This window comes from Apium graveolens, chromosome 6, assembly GCF_009905375.1.
Source record: "Apium graveolens cultivar Ventura chromosome 6, ASM990537v1, whole genome shotgun sequence".
Lineage (NCBI taxonomy): Eukaryota > Viridiplantae > Streptophyta > Magnoliopsida > Apiales > Apiaceae > Apium > Apium graveolens.
This window is the reverse complement of record NC_133652.1, coordinates 33,077,184-33,098,785: the sequence shown is the minus strand read 5'-3', so window position 1 is coordinate 33,098,785 and position 21,602 is coordinate 33,077,184. Positions and strand designations below refer to the sequence as shown.

The 21,602-nt window shown below is 32.8% G+C and overlaps 3 protein-coding genes across 3 annotated transcripts; all 3 read left to right on the top strand.

The window, feature by feature from the left end:
• The first annotated feature begins 638 nt into the window (after positions 1-638).
• LOC141666438 (secretory carrier-associated membrane protein 4) lies at positions 639-6,821 on the top strand. Its single transcript, XM_074472439.1, has 12 exons — positions 639-873; positions 2,010-2,123; positions 2,208-2,270; positions 2,401-2,434; positions 2,525-2,647; positions 3,312-3,374; positions 3,487-3,580; positions 5,108-5,153; positions 5,230-5,297; positions 5,400-5,448; positions 5,852-5,917; positions 6,554-6,821. Exons 1-12 carry the CDS (start codon positions 817-819, stop codon positions 6,584-6,586), a joined length of 810 nt encoding a protein of 269 aa, XP_074328540.1. The 5' UTR covers positions 639-816; the 3' UTR covers positions 6,587-6,821.
• Positions 6,822-7,943: 1,122 nt separating this feature from the next.
• LOC141666437 (phosphoribulokinase, chloroplastic-like) lies at positions 7,944-10,584 on the top strand. Its single transcript, XM_074472438.1, has 5 exons — positions 7,944-8,685; positions 9,413-9,497; positions 9,586-9,670; positions 9,778-10,022; positions 10,122-10,584. The coding sequence occupies exons 1-5, from the start codon at positions 8,138-8,140 to the stop codon at positions 10,371-10,373; spliced, it is 1,215 nt and encodes a 404-aa protein (XP_074328539.1). The 5' UTR covers positions 7,944-8,137; the 3' UTR covers positions 10,374-10,584.
• Positions 10,585-14,709: 4,125 nt separating this feature from the next.
• LOC141664866 (uncharacterized) lies at positions 14,710-15,774 on the top strand. The gene has a single exon (XM_074470821.1). It carries the CDS (start codon positions 14,710-14,712, stop codon positions 15,772-15,774), a length of 1,065 nt encoding a protein of 354 aa, XP_074326922.1.
• Positions 15,775-21,602: the final 5,828 nt, after the last annotated feature.

Sequence of the window (21,602 nt, the reverse complement as noted above, 5' to 3'; positions counted from 1 at the left end):
TTATTCAGAAAAATAAATTTTTTTAAAAAAGTTAAAGAACTATACTTTTTCTTCATCTTAAAATGCGTGTCGGACACTTTCCCAGAAACGATAACAATTGGGAGGGACGGAGGGAGTAACTTATTTACGAGTGTTTATCAACCTAATTTATAAGTCGAATTTATAACTTATAAGCTGATAAGTTTAATAATGGCAACGACGTACTTTTTTTCAACTTGTTTTGATTTTTTACTGTTTTATTAACTTTGGTTATACTATATATATTTTTAATGCCAATCTAACTTAAAATTCACGAATTAAGATAATTTTATTTAAAAATTATTTATTTTAGTTCATTTAAGTAAAAAAAATTATGACTTATAACTAAAATTATTCAAACACTTAAATAACTTATTTAGCATTTATCTATTTATCAATTATATATTACTTATTTATTTTAAATTATAAATTAGTTATTTTAAAATTTTAAAAACGGGCACTATATCTTATATTTAACTTTAAGTGCGGTGCATAATGGTAGTTGAGTTTTTAATTCTCTAAAATAAATGTAAGTACTCGACTCCTGGTGGGTTCATGCATAGATTTGTTTAAAAAGATAAGTTGGAGGACGAGTTTGCAAATAAAATATGAAACCAAAAGGAACTTTTATTACGCTTACACCCAGTAGTGTACATCACCGTGGCGAAGTGTGCATCTACTCACTAGTCACACCATAGTATATTGTAGTAATATCTCTCTCGCAGAGGGAGGGAGAGAGAGAGAATTTGCAATTCTGCATAATTAGCGCAAGAATCTAACAGAGAAAGAAAGCAGACCATGAATCGAAGGGACGATGAAAACCCATTTGAAGAGGAAGCCGTCAATCCATTTTCGGTAAAACCCCCCACTATATAAATGTGTTTTCATTTTTATCCTATTCTTAGTACTTATATAGATCTACCTTATTATTAGCCTCATTATTGTAATATATTTTAATTATTAATATTACTGCGCTGCTGCTGTGTTACTAATCAAAGGCCTGACCTGAACCATTGTGTTGCATTTTTGTAAATTATATTTTATGTTACCATTATGCATGCTTCATTTGCTACTGGTGTTTTTAGATTTAATTATTTCTTTTGCAATGGATTATTTTATTGTAAATCAGATCCGGGCTTTGTATGTTACCGACAATATTCTCCTCACTAGCATTTTACTTGTTTTTTTGTTTAAATATAATGAAACATGCCAAGAATTGAATTATTTATATACCCTGTTGCTGGATTCATTCTAATTTCTGTTCATTTTGTAGAATTTTAAATTATTAATCTCTCTATCCTCGCTCCCCCTTTTGCTAGACCAAATTTACAAAACTGCTCACTCTCAATCCTAGGGGAAAATCAAGTACTCTAATAACAGCTTCTATTTAAGATCGTGTCCTCATAGAGATTTAAAGTTCGAGAAATGCTTTAGTTCATGAAAGGATTTCCCAAAACGGTTCCCAAATGATGAGTTGTTATTATATTTATTAGTCAATCTCCCATTAATGAATCTGACTTCTCGTGCATATATATGAGTCTCGCAATAAAAATAAGCCATGTGCATATATATGAGTCTCGCAATAAAAATAAGCCATGTGTCATTTGGGATCCATTTGGGGGTACGTAGCATTACTCTTAAAGTTCTCATGTGTAATACGAGCTGCTCATTTAATGTCCTCCACCGTGGCTTGCCTATCTTTATTACTATTTAAACCAATATGATATCATCTCTTCTCACCTACTATCCTATGGATGAATTTTCAGTCGTGCCTCTTTTGCACTTAATTTTTAATTCGTAATAGATTATGGTATTATGGCCAAGTGCCTACTGTAGAGAAATACTACACTTCTCTTGGTCTCAAGGTGACTTTCTTGGGCTCAGAAACTAGATATGGTTCTGTCATGAGTTGGGAGTTGTACTGATATTATGTTCAAGTTCTATGTTTTTAGTTTGTGTTTTAAATATCAGTTTTTGGGGATTGGTTGCAGAATGGCACTGGTACTCCTGCTGCGAAGTCACGTATTCCGCAAATGGTTGCCAATACCCTAGGTTTTGGCCAAAAAAATGATGCTAATGTGGATATACCATTGGATTCAATGAGTGTAAGAAACTAACCGTTCCTTGGTTATGTAACTTTCTTTAATATTGTCTGCATCCTTGGTTTTTTATTTGATATCATTTTATAGGATCCTAAGAAAAAGGAGAAAGAACTTGCAGCTTGGGATGCAGATCTAAAGAAGAAGGAAAGGGTTAGTTATTGACTTTCTTATCAAGTACTTATTCCTTGATGTATAATGCTAATGAACCTTTTACATGCCATTTTTTTCTTTTGATACCATATGATCGACAGTCAACACATTATATTGCTTACTTTTACAGGACCTCAAACGCAGAGAAGATGCTGTTGCAAGTGGTAAGCTAATTTGACCAATTATTCTGCTCGCGGGACTGTGAAGCTTTGTTAATTTTTCTTTTGATTTGTCTTTTCTATGTTCCTACTCAGCCAATGTCCCAACAGATGATAAAAACTGGCCTCCATTTTTTCCAATTATACACCATGATATTGCTAATGAAATTCCAGTAAATGCTCAGAGGTTGCAGTATTTGGCTTTTGCAAGCTGGTTAGGTATGGTTTTTAATTTGTTGTTGTTGTTGTTGTTGTTGTTCTTGTGTGTGTTTTTATTTAGGTTTTTCTTTTTTGGGATGCTTACAGTTCTTTTAAGCTGATGCTGCTAACTCAGTTTCAGTGCATGTTTTTTATTTGTTATGCATGTAGCATACTATACTAAGTTGCTGTCTGTAATTTGTAAAGAAATGGAAAGTTTCTATCTCGAAAGGAAAGGAAAGTTTTTGACTCTAAAAAATGGAAAGTTGCGGTCTATACTCTTAGTATCTGTTTAGCTTGTTTCTAGAAATGTTATTCTGTTGTGTTTGTAGACAATTCTATTTCTAAGACGAGCTCAGCCCAGTCAAGGGGTGTTGGCTACCGATGCATGTTGGGCTGTTGTGCTGTTAATATTAGTTTCTTTGAACATATAAAGCAACACATGAAACTGTGTTATATTTTGGTATAGGTGCTTAGGCATGATATTTAAGTATAAAATTTGCCAACTCATGCAACGTTGTTAAGCTTATGCACCGAAGTGGAAATCAGTCAAAATTTTCTTAAGGCTTTGTAATATGTATATGATCATTGGCAACAAAATTGGTTCTAATAATAATACTTACGAGACTTCTGGTTGCCATATTTTCAAATTTGTTTGATGATTATATTGTTTCGTTCCACGCAGGTATTAACATTTGTCTTGTATTTAACCTCATTGCTGTGACTGTCTGTTGGATTAAGCATGGTGGTAAGTTAAATATGATGAAAATTCTATGTTACTTTCTTTCTTAATTAGGTCAAAAGATATGAGGTTAGAAAGCTTCAGAAATATCAACATTAACATGTTTGAGTATATGTAGGTGTCAAAATCTTCTTTCTTGCAACAATCTACATGCTACTTGGAAGCCCACTTTCATACGTTTTGTGGTACAGGCCACTATATCGTGCAATGAGGTATAAACATTTCTTTCTCTTGGTTTTATTGTGTGTTTAAACAAAGTACATTTGATACATAATTACATATGATATTTTATGTAAATGACTGACATTGTGGCTTGGTTGGCTCGGTCATTGTATATTCATTTCATCTCTATCATTATTAAAAACTTTACAATGGACCCAAGCCGGCAGTTATCCTTGTATTGGGATTGCCTTTTTTTTTATGCTGATAAACGTCACCGGGCAAGTAATTGCACCACCCATCTTGTGATCCTTAAAATTCTGTCAAATGCCATAATCTTAAAAATATTTTTGTTTGAGCACTACCTGTTTAATCCATATGATGGTCATTTGTCAGTGATGACCAAATTTTGACCTACTTAAAGATGGTACAAATATGCTAACTTCATTGTTCTTCTGTCCATGCTGGCTTTAAATTTTAAGTGTAAATAGATCTTTCAACACCCTTTAATTCAACCTGCAGCTTTATGCACCGCCAGTCGCTGCGACTTAAGGATCGTGCCAGTTACCTTGGCTGTAATTATTTATTTTTATCTAAAAATACCTTCTAAAATATATACATATATGCTAATCAGATTGATAAGTGACAACCAATGACTTAACCTAACTAAAGTTTAATCTAATATGCTGGCTGTATTTTATCTTTGAAAGTGTGTCAGTAGATTCATGAATATCAGTCTCTAACCTCATTATGCATTTTTTGTTATTCAACCTTGTGTCAGTCTCATGTCAATGTTTTTAGGTTGTTTCCATTTTTTTCAATATCAACTCTGATCTCTGTTGCACCTAAATTGAACATAGTGTACTAGAATAGCGCTTGTAGTTTTGCAATTATTATTTTTAGTATTATATCATGGTTATAATGGCACCAAGTCGAGCCTCGACGGCCGAATACCTTCGAGAAGACTAAGTCGACAAGTCGGCCGACTAGTCGTAAAAAGTCAACCAAGTGTTCTTTATATAGTTTATACTTACTTGATTCAATATATAAGATAACTAAATCAGTTCCATAATTGATATAAGTTCTAAAATGATGAGTTCAAAATAAGAATAGTTACTGCATAATGCATAATAACATTTATATTCCAAATATCAAACATATCCAAGCAAGAAAAACATTATTATGATGAATATCATGCAAAGTCATCCATCTTGATATCATTTTCATCTCCAGCTCTTTCTTGTGTACTGTCATTTGTTTGGATCAGGTTATTTGTTTGATCAGGTCATAGTATACCACGAAATGGTGATCAAGGCCCCAACTCGGAGCACGAGTACCTTCACGTCGACTAGTCGTGTTCGTGATAACAATGATTATTATCCCATTTTGGTGACTTTGAATTATGTAATTATATGCACTAATGGAGGTTATCACCACATGACTGTTTTATCTATTCATTCTGTTTAGTGGTTTGATGCATTTTTTGCATGAGTATTGTTGATTTATCACTGCTTTGGTTATTGCATTATGTTTTGCTCGAATGACTTATTGAATGCGAGTTTTTGTTTCGGGTCTTGCAGGACAGACAGTGCCTTCAAGTTTAGTTGGTTTTTTGTATTCTACATGGTAAGTTCAATTACTTAATGTCCCTTATTAACAGTTACAGTTGTGTTTATTTTTAGTGTTTTTTTTGGTGTTGCAGCTCCATATTGCCTTTTGCATATTTGCTGCGATAGCTCCTCCTATTGTCTTCCATGGGAAGTCATTAACGTGAGTTCTTTTTCTGAAGGTCAATTTCCTTGCTTGTTAATAATTTTTATATCATGTTTTTGATCTTGTAACTAATGCTTTTCTCTTTTGCAAATCTTTCAGGGGGATTCTTGCAGCAGTTGATGTCTTTTCCGACCATGTTTTGGTTGGGGTAAGTTCCGTATATATATTTTAATAAAATTAGAGATGAAGGTCCATGTGCACAAGCACAATGCCGGACTAGTTTCTCTCTAATGCATTTGACCTAGAGATGATTTACATTTTTACATAATAAACATTTAAAGCATCTCTATTTCCAATCATATTGTGAAATTAACAGCATAATATTAGGAAATAAGTCAATTATAGAATTATTTTATTGAAGAAGTCCTAACCTAAATCTATCAAAATTTGGCATATTTGCAACATCCTATCTAGATAATGATCTCTTGAGTTTTAACAGTAACATATGGAACACGAAACTTAATAAATAATTTAAACAGATGGAGGCCCTGCATTACATGTTTCTAAAATTAATTATATAAGCACACTCTACTTCTTTGTTTTCTTGGCAGGTCTTCTACCTCATTGGCTTTGCTTTCTTTTGTCTCGAATCACTTCTGAGCTTGTGGGTACTTCAGGTAAGCCAGAGTGCCAGACAGTTATTATTCTACTTTAGCCATGAGACTTTGCTGATACCCGTGGTCTCCTTGGTGATGATTATCATAATTTCTCGAAGTTTCCATTTAGTGGCCTTTCAAATAGCAACAAAAAAATTGGCTCCGCCCTCTCATTTTCTTACATGGGGCCTAGCTCCTTTGAGCTTTGACATCTAACCTGCTATATGCAAGAGCTCAGCATACTGGGTCTAACTATGCATTCTCGATTTTTTTGTTTTTTTTCACATATCTCAAGATGTGTTATTTTGGTGTGATACAACATGATATTCCAATTAGAATGTTGAAACACTGGCTTTAATCTCAAACTGCTGAAAGTAAAATGGAATTAAATTAGAATGTTGAAACACTGGCTTTAATCTCAAACTGCTGAAAGTAAAATGGAATTATCTGAAATAAATCAGTGAACAATCAATTAGTTTAGCAAATGAAGTAGGACCAACCAATAGTAAATTAACATCTCAATGAGGATTTTCTCCTCAAGTTCATTTTTTTTACGTTTACAGAGTTGTCAAGGGGAGAAAGGTACTGCAGAGTCCATTTGATTTGTTACCTAAATATCGTGGTTGCTGATATTGTTTTCTTAATTTGTCTTTGCAGAAAGTTTACCTGTATTTTCGAGGGCACAAGTGATACATGATTACTGATTAGGATTTCAGTTGGATATTTTTGGTGTGGCAGCTTCGTGAGTGTTTCAGTGTGTACTTTCCTAAGGCTTTGTTTATATTCTCTCTAAACGGATTGTTGGTTTTGATCAGAAAAGGAAAAACACTGCATCAAGCAAAATGTTGAAGTTGGATTATATCCTAGTTTTCCATTTTTATTAGTCTCTGGTTATATGAAGATGTGTTTTCCCCTTAACGCTGCATTTTGTGCGCCTTTTTTATGTTTTAAACCATTGATTGTAGGCCAACTGAAGTAGTGGTGTGAAATTATACAACTCAAATATCTGAAATCTATTTGAAATCTACCTCACAACCACCTATCTATTTAGAGAGAATAACCAAGGAGCAAGACCAAATTAAGCCATTTGCATTACATATCCCCTATCAATTGGTCCAGCTATCTATACTGTATATCCCCCCATCCTTTGATTTGTTATTTCTTATTTTGACTTTTATTGCTCTCCTTCTTGGGTATCAGTGTATACTTCGATTATAATTTGTCCTTTAAGAATATATTACTGTTTTACAAGGATCTTATGAAACTTATAGTATTATTTTAGTTAGCACAATGTGGTAGGCAGAATTGGACTATAGAACTTCATAGTTTAGTTTGGATGCCATCACAATAATTCTAACAGGTTATTCCCATAATTTAATTAAAGTCTGTTTTGCTACTTTTTACTTATTAAAATAGTCAGAACAACCTCCTCAAAAGTAATTGTAATTCTCACTACAAATTTGGTCTCATCAATCTTGCAAGTCAGTGAAAAAGTTATTGGTAATTATCCTTGTACACCTCTTGACCATGCTTTGATGACAAATGCATGCACATTTGTGTTGAAATGTCCAAATTTTACACTAGATGGCATATAGTGGAGATGCAGGTTCCATATCTCCTATTAACTTCCTCTGCTCTATTTCATTCACTTCTCCACTCCACACCATAATTTCCTCATCTTCAAATACCCACTATGTTGATGCCACCTAGATGCTAAATATCCAAACTGCAAACAAATGACCACCAAGCTTCTCCCATGCCTATATCTATCACATATACACCTCATCTAATCAACAATTTCATCTTTCTTTTTCCTTGCAAGTAAAAATGTACATAACAATAAATCAAAACAGAACAAAACATTATATGACAAAATTAGCCCCATACAAGATGATCAAGTACAACCATGTCCCTCTCTCATTTACCTTAATATTACCTACAAACTTGTCCAAAGCAAAGGGTAGTCAGAGAAATCTATAAACAGTGACACATCAGCATACCCCCTCATCATTTCAAGAACTTTTCTAACCAACCAAAATAGCCAGCCTCATGTTTTTTCTTGAACCATAACCTCTTATTCTTATATCATATCTTTCAAAGCAAAACTCTTCCACTTAAAACACACAAAAGAATCTGAACCCTGTTTGATAATGCTCACAAAAACCATCACATAATATACTGTAAAATTCCCATTTGGGGAATTCATTGAAGAGGATCACTTAAAGTACTTGACCAAAAAAGATGGCAGTTTGCACAGTTTACAATGTTAAGTCTCTGAACTCAAGCTACTCAATCTCAACACCTGCAAAAACCCACCTAGGATTTCATCAAAAACAAGTGTTTTTTTATAGTTCCAAGAAAGCAAACTATAGGAGATCAGGCAGTTCAGTAATAACATGTGCAGACTCAGGAACAATTGTGATTGGTTTAGCAGCTGATTCAGGTTGTGGGAAAAGTACTTTCATGAGAAGATTGACAAGTGTTTTTGGAGGTGCTGCAGAACCACCAAGGGGAGGAAACCCTGATTCCAACACTTTGATAAGTGACACTACAACTGTGATATGTTTGGATGATTATCATTCACTTGACAGAACTGGAAGAAAAGAAAAGGGAGTGACAGCACTTGACCCAAAAGCCAATGACTTTGATCTTATGTATGAACAAGTGAAGGCTATTAAAGAAGGTATTGCTGTTCAGAAACCTATCTACAACCATGTTTCTGGTCTTTTGGACCCTCCAGAGCTCATCAAGCCACCAAAGATCCTTGTTATTGAAGGACTACACCCAATGTAAGTGTATGTGTGTGTATCCTTGTACTTGTATACATTCTGGAGTTTGTGCTTACATTCTCTTGTTTTTTTCCTTCCATATGTTTAAAACTGCAATATTTTACAGTTTTCATACTATCTTTATTCATCTCCATTTTGGTCAGTAATCAGTATAGAATATTCTCTAACATATGATTGGAATTGCTTGTGATAATCTGATAAGGGTCAAAGATAATTCACATGATATGCTAATATATGAGCACTACAAAACAAGTACCAAATAGTGTCATCGAATGATGATGTGTTATAAACCGACATATTTGGCGAAGGTATAGCACCTTGTGTAGTACTAACAACAACTTAAATTTAATTTTCAGCATCCACATCATCTACGGTTAATTGATTATGCTATCCAGTTCGGTATGAGGAAGTCTAACACAAATGTCAACTAGATTCCATCAGTGGCTTCTTAGATACTAAACATATAGATATAGTCCACAGACTTGAATATGGGGATCTGCAGGTGGGGGAAAGACATCTCTTGTTTGTTTACTTATTATGAAATTAGACAATTTAAACCAAACAATCAACTTCAGGATATGCATGCATTTGCCTTCAACTTGATAATGAGGTGAAGCGAGCTACAAGTATGTTATATTTTTAGGTACTAACGTTTTTTGTATGCCCATCTGCATGAACCAGGTGACAACTTATATTAGGATTCTAACCATGTTGCAAATATATGTAGGTATGATGAAAGGGTGAGGGATCTCTTGGACTTCAGTATCTACTTGGATATTAGCAATGAGGTTAAGTTTGCATGGAAAATTCAGGTAAATTACTCCAGTTCCCTACGAGTTTTTCCTTCTTTTAAATCACCTAGTCTTAAAACCTTACTGAACTGTTTTGTTTGTACTGCAGAGGGACATGGCAGAAAGAGGACACAGCCTTGAGAGTATCAAAGCAAGTATTGAAGCCAGAAAACCTGATTTCGATGCTTACATTGGTAATTACAGTTTTTCCATTTATTTTAAAGTAGAGTTGATTCAACTTGAGGTAGTGAATGATGACACATATTTCTTTTGATCTTGCTAATGGTTCCTTGTTTTGCAGACCCACAAAAGCAATACGCAGATGCAGTTATAGAAGTGTTGCCAACGCAGCTCATCCCAGACGACAATGAGGGGAAGGTTCTACGAGTGAAGCTGATAATGAAAGAGGGAGTGGAGTTTTTCAGTCCAGTTTACCTGTTTGATGAAGGCTCTACCATTTCTTGGATACCTTGTGGAAGAAAACTCACTTGCTCCTACCCTGGTATCAAGTTTGCCTATGGCCCTGACTCCTACTTTGGCAACGAGGTATATTTTTGGCACTTGATTAATATTCTTTTCTTAAAAGCAAGAGCATTAAATAAATTTGATACTTACAGTTGCTTTGTTCTGAAATGCTGACATCAGGTTTCTGTGTTGGAGATGGATGGACAATTCGATAGACTAGATGAGCTCATCTATGTCGAGAGCCATCTGAGCAACATTTCTACCAAATTCTATGGTGAGGTAACACAACAAATGCTAAAGCATTCCGATTTCCCTGGTAGCAACAATGGAACAGGTCTTTTCCAGACCATAGTTGGATTAAAAATCCGAGACCTTTATGAGCAACTCATAGCCAGCAAGGCTGGAGCTCCTTTGCAAGCCGCAAAAGCCTAAAATAAACTGCATTTGGCCTGATATCCATTTGTTCTTCATGATTTCTGTAGATTTTACGTTTACCCACCTACAATTTTAATTTTTAAGTGTACTATTCCTCGTAAGGATGAGATACTATCCATATGTATTTAGTTCCGAATACTCTGTGAAATCTTGTAAGATGGAGAAGAAAATGCAGATATAAAAGAAGAATATATTCACTTCTCTGCAATTAAGGATAATCTCTAACTGTGTCAGAAATAGTTGCAATAGATATTCATAAACACTGCATGTGTATGCAGATATAAATCAAATCATAAACATGATAATGTATTAGTTCCCACTTTCCATAAAACCAAAAGCAAGAGAGAAATAGCAGAATGACCGGTAATAAATTAATGTTTACACCCTAAATTACTAAATTTCCTTATGATTTTAAATCACCTCTTGAATTTTCTTTCTTGACCCTCTTGCACCTTTTTTTCCCCTGTTGAGTTATTCGCGTGCATCATCATTTGTTTCTGTACTGTTGTAAAAATGAGGAATCGAAATTAATCGACGAGGGTACTAATTTAGGATGCATTTTAATTTATTAATCATATTTAATTCAATATCCTTAGTTTAGTAGTTATTTATAAGTTAATATATATTTATCATATTTAATAATTTATAATTATTTAAATTTTAGTTTATATCAAATAATTAATTTGCAAAATACTAATCAACAAGAATTCAAAGCGATTAATCAAATTTTAAAATCAGATGGACCACATGCCTTGTAGTCTTGTAGAGAATTAATCGAGAATTGATCAATTAAATGGAGGATTTTTACGGACATGCTTACCAAATTACCAAATCTTATTTGAACTAATATGATCAGAACTGAAATAATTTAAATTTAGATTTTATTTACATATCCATCCAATTGTGCCAGTTTTTCGGTGTCTCAAAATTCTTTATATAACTAAAATATATTTAATAATTATTTCAAATTTCTTGAAATTGCCGTGTACCAAATATTCAAAACAAATTTTGTTTAATGTATAAATAAAATATTTTAACCATTATAATATTGATACTTATGAAACAACAAACAAGTGATGATTTTTCTTAAAAGAATAACACTAAACATTCAAAAAAATAAATTATTTACTTACTGAATGCAATAGTCAGCAAGAAAATATTTAAAATTCAACAAAATCAAATCATAAATAAATTCAATTTAATGTATAGCCGGGTAAATGTGTGTAACAGACGTATGTGAATAATTTGGTAGTGGGAAGGGATGTAAATGAGCAGAGGCGAGCGCCTAAATGTTTACGTATCAACTTGTTAAAAATATATCGAACTTGAACTCTAACTCGAATTTTTATCGAATCAAATTTTTTGTTCGTGTATCGATTTATTAAAAAAAAATTATTCGCGAACATGTTCACGAATTGTCGTTTAACGAGCGGCTAATAATTGTTTTTCAGGAACTTTTAATTGCTAACAACTTAGTTTAGAACTCCCACTCTCACTATTCCCGATTTTTTGCGTGAGTTTCACTTTTTTTAAATAAACAAAAAATATCATATTAAAATTCTAAAAGCCTCACAAATCAAACATATTAGTTGAGTATTTAGCATTCTAATTTTGATTAAATTACGATATTTTTTTTTTAAAAAATGATGTAGGCACACTAATTGAATGCACAAATATAAATAAAATAATATATATATATATATTTACCATCTAGGATTAGCTTGTAGTATAATTAAATCCTGTAAATAAAAAAATAATTTAATAAAATAATAATAATTGGATTAAAAAATTAGTAAATTATTTTTTAAACAAATATATACATTATTATTCACTGAAATCGTTTATGAGCATGTATAACAATTCATATATTTAATCATGAGTTATATAATAATTCATATATTTAATCATGAGTTATATCAACTTATTTGCGAACACTGTAATCCAACATAACTCACGAACCTATTCACGAATATTATAATCGAACTTGTTCGCGAAATTTTGAGTTAAACTATTTTGTGCTCAAGTTCAGATTATTTAGAAATCGAACATTAAAATTTTGTTTATGTTTGACTCATTTATAGATCGAATCGAATTCGATCCGAACTTTTTTCAAATCAAACACTGAATTGTAGTGGGAAATACATACTCCGTCTTTTTTTTATATATGTCATTTGACTTTTGTACATACACTCTAAATCCCCTAATCACATAATTAAAATAATAATTTTTAACTTTTTTGAATTAAAGTTTTAGTTATGTTTTTATTCCAAAAAAAAATTAAAATTATTATTTTAACTATGTGATCAAATGACTTAGAAGTGTGCACACAATAGTCAAGCAATGTTAAAAAATATAGGGAGTACTAATCTCGAAACTTTAAAATTTATATTAGAACATGACTTGTGTTTCGCACGGGTTTTCATGCTAGTTATTCATAAAACCTAGTTATATATGCTTAGTATTACTCTAATATGTATTATGTGAAATGATATCAATACTTTATTTTGATAAACGAAACACAACTTTTTTTATTATATTGTATTTTTATATCATACATATACGAAATTCATATGTTCGATCTGTTATGCTATTTCACGGGTGATAGTTTTTTTTGTAAAGTTCGAATCATTTGAGATATTGTTATCCCGTAATATAACTTACAATCTTTCTTTGTTAATTATGATATTAGGCTATAGAGTTATTCAACGACTACTATGAGTCGGCTTCATGTTACGTTACAATGGCTAAGTGCTTCTTACTCATAAAATTAGTCTTTCATCAATTTTATCTTTATTTATCATTCCAAACTAATTTTCAAGATCATTTATTGTTTATCCTACTTAAAAAAATTCATATAGTGGTCTAAGGCCAGGAAGAATTGTGACGAAGCCATTCTACCCTCTCCTCAAAATTACAACTCATTTTATCTTGTCATTATTTTTGACAACAAATTCCCAGCTCAAAACTACAAGGCTGTTATGTACAACCTATTTGTGAATGACTTTTGCTTAGCACAACTTTTCAAGTCCACAACCTTTTGCCTTTCCAAGCTTTAGATCTTCCAAACCTTTGGCTTTTCATTATCTTGTAACCTATGATTAGATGGCCTATATAAAGGTTTGTTTGTACATTGTTTACATACATAGATAAGATGAAGATTATTCTCTCCAAAATTTCTCTCTAGTTTCTAGTATATCTACTATATAAATATAACACGTTATCAGCACGACGTTCTTATATTTAGCATTTCTGTTTTTCTGGTGGCCGGGAGTTGATCTTTTAAGGTACTTTATCTCCTTACTTCTTGTAACATGAAGTGCGTGCTAATACTAAATGTTCTGAGCACACATGCTGGTACTGGGTAGGCATCCTACGCCATAAGTTTCATGTTCTTTATATGATGGCTCACTTGTTTTCTGTAATGCATGTGTAATTACTTGTCCTTAGCATACAAATACATGACATGTGCGCCATGGTTTTCTTGGCTTGTGAATCACAAGTGACATGTGGTGGTGTAGCTTTTAAATTTGTTCATTTAATTTTCTGTATATATGTTTTGGGGTCTTCCTTTTGCTTTTGACTACCAGAACCTACTGCCTTTTCCTTTAGTTGGTGGAGTTGGATTTAGATTTGGTAACTCATTCACTCTTATGTTTGTACTATGGACTCAACGATTATGGTTCCTGCAGTTTTTATAGTCTTATTATTTCCTATTATTTTCTAACCGTGTTATGATAATTAAGGTGAATATATAATTTTATTATATGTTCTGTATAAAATGTTTTATTCCACTTATTTATTAGTGTTCTTATCATCTTTGTTATAATTTGCTATTGTTTCATATGATTTTTCTTTTAAATATAATTGTTTTAAATATTTGTGATTTAAAAAAAAATATGTATTTGTAATAGATTAATGTGCACATACTTGTCCCGTATTTTTCTGAACCAAGTGTATAACATATTTTTAGTATGTACATTATGTTTACTTGGTAATATATTTTAGTGACATGTTTGATCCTTTTATACCATGCATATAAATTCTGGTGTATTTTTAAATATTAAACCGAGGTTTATTAAAATTGTTATTCTCTTATTTTGATCTTTTCCTGCATAATATACCTTGTACATAGCTTTTTCCATGTTAAGGATTTTATTTATATTCAATTGATATGCCTATTTTAAACTTATACACGCATTTGGTTGTCAAATTTTTGTTATTTTGTGAATATATGCTTACTTCTTAACAACAATGGCTCGTGTATGAATGTGTATTCTTTAATACGTGTTTGCTTTCATGAATTTAATTTAATTATATTTTTGTAGAAAGAAAAATGTCAAATCTCACGAAACTTGAATTCAACGCACTTGATATCACCGGCAATAATTATTTAACATGGATTCTTGATGCTGAAATCCACCTTAATGCTATGGGTCTTGGAGACACCATAAAGGAAGGAAATGTGAAAACTGAGCAAGAAAAGGCAAAAGCCGTGATATTCCTTCGACATCACCTTCATGAAGGCTTGAAAACTGAATACTTGACTGTTAAGGATCCGTTAAACCTTTGGTATGATCTAAAAGAGAGATATGATCATCAAAAAACTGTGATACTCCCTAAGGCTCGCTATGATTGGCTACACTTGCGCTTGCAAGATTATAAAAGTGTAAGCGAGTACAATTCAGCAATGTTCAAAATCACTTCTCAACTGAAATTATGCGGTGAAAATGTAACTGATAAAGATATGCTGGAAAAGACTTATTCCACTTTTCATGCCAACAATATGCTCCTGCAGCAGCAATATCGTGAACGAGGGTTCACGAAATATTCTGAACTTATTTCTGTCCTGCTTCTTGCTGAGCAAAATAATGAACTTTTGATGAAAAATCATCAAGCTCGTCCAACTGGTTCCACACCATTACCTGAAGTGAATGCTGTTACTAATATTGATTTTGGACGAGGACGTGGATTTGGACGAGGCCGTGGACATGCCCGTGGACGTGGTTTTGGGCATGGTCGAGGTCATAAATATCGAAACTTCTCAAATTTTAAAAGGAAGCCTCACCACCAGAAGTGGACAAAGAATGAGGAAAAACCTAAGGGAAATATGATGGGTCAAAGGGTTGAAAGCATTTGTAATCGTTGTGGAATGAAAGGGCACTGGAGTAAAACATGTCGTACCTCCAAACACCTTGTTGATCTCTACCAAGCTTCTTTAAAAGGTGTTGAGACTAATTTTACTGAGCAACATGATCCTCTGGGTCTTTCCCAACTTGAAACTCACCTTGGTGGAGATAATCAAATTGATCCACTCAACTCTACTCACATGGAAGTGTCTGATTTCTTTGGAGATGGCAATATGGAGGTGGCCAAATTTGCCGGTGATGATGCCAATTAAATAAAAGGCCTTATTTTATTTTATTAAGTGTTTATGTATTTACGGATGAACTATAAACTTTTTGTTTGATCTGTTGCTTAATTTCAAATCAATGGAATGTTATGAAATATTTTATTTTCTAATTTTGCTTTATTTCTGTGAAGAACATGGCTAGCAGCCTCTCATCATATGTCATAAAAGATGAGGAGTCACTTTGCTTAGCAGACAGTGCAACAACACACACAATCCTAAAAAATCAAAAATATTTTTCGCATCTAAAGTTAGCTAAAGCTAATGTGAACACCATATATGGTGCATCAGATCTTATTGATGGTTCTGGAAGAGCAAATATAGTGTTACCTAATGGAACACGACTTACTATTGATGATGCAATGTTTTCCATCAACTCAAAACGAAATCTTTTGAGTTTCAAAGATATACGTGAAAATGGATATCACATAGAGACAACAAATGCAAATGATGAAGAATTTTTATATATCACATCAGTTGTCTCAGGGGTGAAGCAGCTAATTGAAAAGCTCCCCTCATATAAATCTGGATTGTATTACACCTTCATAAATCCAGTTGAATCATATATGGTGGTGAACAAAAAATTAAAGGACCCAACTAATTTTATGATGTGGCATGATCGTTTAGGCCATCCGGGTTTAACAATGATGCGAAGAATTATAGAAAACTCAAATGGACATCCTCTCAAGAACAAAATTGTTCCTTTATCTAAAGATGTCCCTTGTATTGCTTATTTTCAAGGAAAATTGATAACTAGACCATCTCCTGTGAAAGTTTCAATTGAATGCCCAAAATTCTTGGAGCGAATACAAGGAGATATATGTGGACCAATTACCCCATCTAGTGGGCCATTTCAGTACTTTATGGTACTCATTGATGCATCAACACGATGGTCGCATGTTAGTTTATTGTCCACTCGTAATGTTGCTTTTGCACGACTCCTTGCTCAAATAATTCGGTTAAGAGCACAATTCCCTGATCATAATATAAAGAAAATAAGATTGGACAATGCAGGGGAATTTATATCCCAATCTTTTAATGATTATTGTATGTCGATTGGGATTGAAGTGGAACATTCTGTTGCCCACGTACACACTCAAAATGGTCTGGCCGAATCTTTCATCAAAAGGCTACAACTGATTGCTAGACCTTTACTTATGAAAACGAATTTACCAAATTCTACTTGGGGACATGCGATTTTACATGCGGCTTCTTTGGTTCGGTTACAACCGGCCTCTTATCATCAATATTCCCCTATGCAACTTGTAAATGGTACAGAACCGAATGTCTCTCATTTAAGAGTTTTTGGGTGCGCAGTTTATGTTCCGATATCCCCTCCCCAACGAACAAAAATGGGACCCCAAAGAAGATTAGGGGTATATGTTGGGTTTGACTCCCCCTCAATTATTAAATATTTGGAGCCCATGACTGGTGATTTATTCAAGGCAAGGTTTGCCGATTGTCAATTTGATGAGACAGTTTTTCCTGCATTAGGGGGAGATAAGATAAAATTTGAAAAAGAAAAGCAAGAAATTTTATGGAATGCAGCATCCCTTTCTCATTTTGATCCTCGTACAAATCAATGTGAACTTGAAGTTCAAAAGATTATCCACCTACAAGAAGTCGCAAATAGATTGCCTGATGCATTTACTGATGTCAAGAATGTGAGAAAGTCACACATACCAGCTGTTAATGTTCCTTGTAAAATTAAACTTCCTGAAGAAGATAATAAAATCATGCTAGCAAATGAGTTTAAAGCACGCCAGAAATGTGGTAGACCTATTGGATCCAAGGATAAAACTCCAAGAAAAACAAGGAAACTTGATAAGGAAGTTGGTACATTAAATGACATCATAGAATTGATCACTGAAGAGACGTCTTCTAAGGATGATCAAACACCTGAAATTGTTGACAATGAAGAGATCTCGATAAATTATGTCATTTTAGGAAAGAGGTGGAACAGAAAAGAAATTGTCATGGATGATATATTTGCATATGCAGCTGCACTTGACATTTCTGAAAAAATCGAGGATCATGAACCTAGATCGATCTATGAATGTAAAAGAAGAAATGATTGGTCAAAATGGAAAGAAGATATTGAAGCAGAACTGAAATCACTTGAAAAACGCCAAATTTTTGGACCTATTGTCCAAACACCTGCAGGTATAAAACCCGTCGGATATAGATGGGTATTTGTGCGTAAAAGAAATGAGAAAAATGAAATTGTGAGATACAAGGCACGCCTTGTTGCTCAAGGCTTCTCACAAAGACCGGGAATCGATTATGAAGAAACTTATTCCCCGGTAATGGATGCAACAATATTCAGATTTTTAATAAGTTTATCAATTCTAGAAGAGCTCCGAATGAATTTAATGGATGTTGTAACTGCCTACTTATATGGGTCACTCGATAGTGACATTGACATGAAAATCCCTGATGGATTAAAAATGCCTGAAGCATATAGTTCAAGACCCCGAGAGATTTACTCAATTAAATTACAGAGATCATTATACGGATTGAAACAGTCGGGTCGTATGTGGTACAATCGTCTCAGTGAATATCTTTTGAAATATGGATATACTAATAATGTAATATGTCCATGTGTTTTTATTAAAAGGACAAAATTGGGGTTTACTATCATTGTAGTATATATTGATGATTTAAACATCATTGGAACCCCAGATGAACTTCATGAGACGATTGGATATTTGAAAAGAGAGTTTGAAATGAAGGACTTGGGTAAAACAAAACTCTGTCTTGGTTTTCAAGTTGAACATTTATCTAAAGGAATCTTTGTCCACCAGTCATCATATACTGAAAAGATTCTTAAACGGTTTATTATGGATAAGGCATATCCTGTGAGTACACCTATGGTTGTACGATCCTTAGAAAAGAATAAGGATCCATTTCGCCCAAGAGAAAAGGGAGAAGAACTTCTTGGTCCTGAAGTACCATATCTTAGTGCCATTGGTGCACTAATGTATCTTGCCAATTGTACACGTCCTGATATTGCATTTTCTCTTAACCTTTTGGCAAGACATAGTTCTGCTCCAACTCGAAGACATTGGACTGGTGTGAAACAAATATTTAGATATCTTCGAGGAACAATGGATATGGGTTTATTTTATTCTAAAGACTCAAAAGTGGAATTAATTGGTTATGCAGATGCAGGATATCGGTCTGATCCACACAAAGGGAGATCTCAAACAGGTTATGTATTTACATATGGTGATACCGCAATATCTTGGCGGTCTACAAAGCAGACTCTTGCAGCAACCTCTTCAAATCATCCTGAATTATTGGCACTACATGAAGCTAGTCGGGAATGCGTGTGGCTAAGATCTTTGGTCCATCATATTCGGGAATCATGTGGTCTTTTAGTCAATAAAGGAAGCCCTACTATTTTATTTGAGGATAATGAAGCATGCATCACTCAGACTCGAGAAGGTTACATTAAAGGAGATCGAACAAAGCACATTGATCCAAAGTTCTTCTTCACCCATGAACTTCAGCAACGAGGTGAAATTGATGTTTGTCAGATTCGATCATGTGAAAATCCAGCAGATTTGTTCACGAAAGCACTTCCTACATCTTCCTTCGAGAAAATGATACACAAGATTGGAATGCATAAACTTCGGGATATATTGAAATGAGGGGGATATATGATATTTCTTTTACATTACATTATGTACAACACATGTACTACATGTACTCTTTTTCCTTCACTAGAATTTTTTTTCCACAGGGTTTTTCCTAGTAAAGGTTTTAATGAGGCATAGTTTTTCGTATAAGTCATTCAAGGGGGAGTGTTATGTACAACCTATTTGTGAATGACTTTTGCTTAGCACAAATTTTCAAGTCCATAACCTTTTGCCTTTCCAAGCTTTAGATCTTCCAAACCTTTGGCTTTTCATTATCTTGTAACCTATGATTAGATGGCCTATATAAAGGTTTGTTTGTACATTGTTTACATACATGAATAAGATGAAGATTATCCTCTCCAAAGTTTCTCTCTAGTTTCTAGTATATCTATTATATAAATATAACAAAGGCTCATTTTTATCTTGTCATTATTTTTGCCCAACAGAGTGACTATGCACAAGTATTTGGTGCATACATGAAGTTGCGTATATTTTACACACATAAGTGCAATCACATTTAAATGTTTTGTGTAATTTGGCATATATAGTATGATATATTTTAACTAGGCATTTTAGTTGCTCAGAACTTACGAATTAAATAGTGGCAAGTTACAAAGTATTGAAGATATATATAATAGTGCAATTACTTGATGTATATGCAAATTAATCGTGTTCAAGAGGTAATAAAAAGCATAAATTTATGTGTCATAATATAAATTAACCTATACATGTTATGAATTTAACCTGTATATGTTACGCTTATGTTCAGGAAGAGGAGTCTCATTACCTGGTATGCCCTACTATCAGTGTTGTAAAAATCGGGAATCGGGGAAGTTCGGTCGAGTTACCAATTTAGGATTAATTGAAAATCGGGGATTAATCGGAGTAAAAATCGGATGTATTATAATATTAAATTATATTTAATATATTATTATGATTATATTAGTTATTTATTTACTAATATATATTTATTATATCATAATTTCTATAATTATTCATTTTTAAATTAATATAGTATTTTAATTTTAATAAATAATTATATATACTACAATAAAGAAAAATTCGTAAAAATAAATCGGATTTCAAAGATCGAATCGGTCGGATACGTTGTAGGGAATTAATCGGGGATTTTTTTAAAAATCGGGGATTTTTAGAACACTGCGTACTATTAGTAATGAGTTTATGAATGATCCTGTTACTACTCCCAATAACATTAGTTATTACATGAGTCTATTATGGAATATTTGGAGGTATATATCATTTTATTTTGAATTGATGGACGACTTCTTGAATACTTGAAATTAAAATTTTTACTCCCCAACCTAATGCTTAATTGAGTTTTAATTTTTATTTTTAAGTTTATTATCATATTTTATTTATGCCTTTTAATCTTGATGTTACTTATATTTTAATTTTGATATTATGTACATGTATATATAGAGACACCTTTACATGGTAAACTGTAATATCCCGTAATTTTTAAAATTAGGTTAATAAAAAAATAATAGAATTAAAAAGATTAAAATTAGACAAGGAGTATGATTTAAAATTTGATTAGACTAATGTAACTAAAATTTGGATCATATTTTAATATGAATAAATAAATTATAGTTTAAGAAATAGGGTTTGGTGTCATTATAAATAAATCTTATTCGTCTCTCTCGTTTTTATTTTTAAAATTCGAAGAGCTCTTTTACACAAAAATCAGCAGTCTTGTAAAATTTGTAGGAATTTCATCATAAACCGGAATACGTTGATTTTGGAATTTTCGGAAAGGTCTTTTCGTTCTCTATAAATTTCCTGTTTCGATTTTCCAAGATAACGTCTTTTAGAGGGTCAAAAAGGATACAAACAGAGATGATAATGTTTCGAGGTAAGTTTTTAATCGATTTTACTAGTGTTTGCAAAACTGTATGTTATGCGTTTATATTTGATTATCAAAAATATGAGCCGAGTGATGATATATTTGAAAGAATTATATGCTATAGTATATGTATTGTTGTATATGTGCCGTGCCGAGATAATATATTTGGATCTCCGATTTATGTCATGGTTCGAACTCCGCCAACAACAAATATTTATAATATATATTATGTTATCCAAATTTCAGGTTCGAATCCCGTCAATAATAAATAATAAGGTTAATGATTCAAATCTCATCAATTATATATTATTTAA

Bases quoted from the DNA above. Each gene is read 5' to 3' on its own strand.
- LOC141666438 (XM_074472439.1), top strand. From the start codon at position 817: ATGAATCGAAGGGACGATGAAAACCCATTTGAAGAGGAAGCCGTCAAT. The intron at 3,375-3,486 runs GTAAGTTAAATA...GAGTATATGTAG, and splicing joins CTGTTGGATTAAGCATGGTG to GTGTCAAAATCTTCTTTCTT. The intron at 5,449-5,851 runs GTAAGTTCCGTA...TTTTCTTGGCAG, and splicing joins CCGACCATGTTTTGGTTGGG to GTCTTCTACCTCATTGGCTT.
- LOC141666437 (XM_074472438.1), top strand. From the start codon at position 8,138: ATGGCAGTTTGCACAGTTTACAATGTTAAGTCTCTGAACTCAAGCTAC. The intron at 8,686-9,412 runs GTAAGTGTATGT...AAATATATGTAG, and splicing joins ATTGAAGGACTACACCCAAT to GTATGATGAAAGGGTGAGGG. The intron at 10,023-10,121 runs GTATATTTTTGG...TGCTGACATCAG, and splicing joins ACTCCTACTTTGGCAACGAG to GTTTCTGTGTTGGAGATGGA.
- LOC141664866 (XM_074470821.1), top strand. From the start codon at position 14,710: ATGTCAAATCTCACGAAACTTGAATTCAACGCACTTGATATCACCGGC.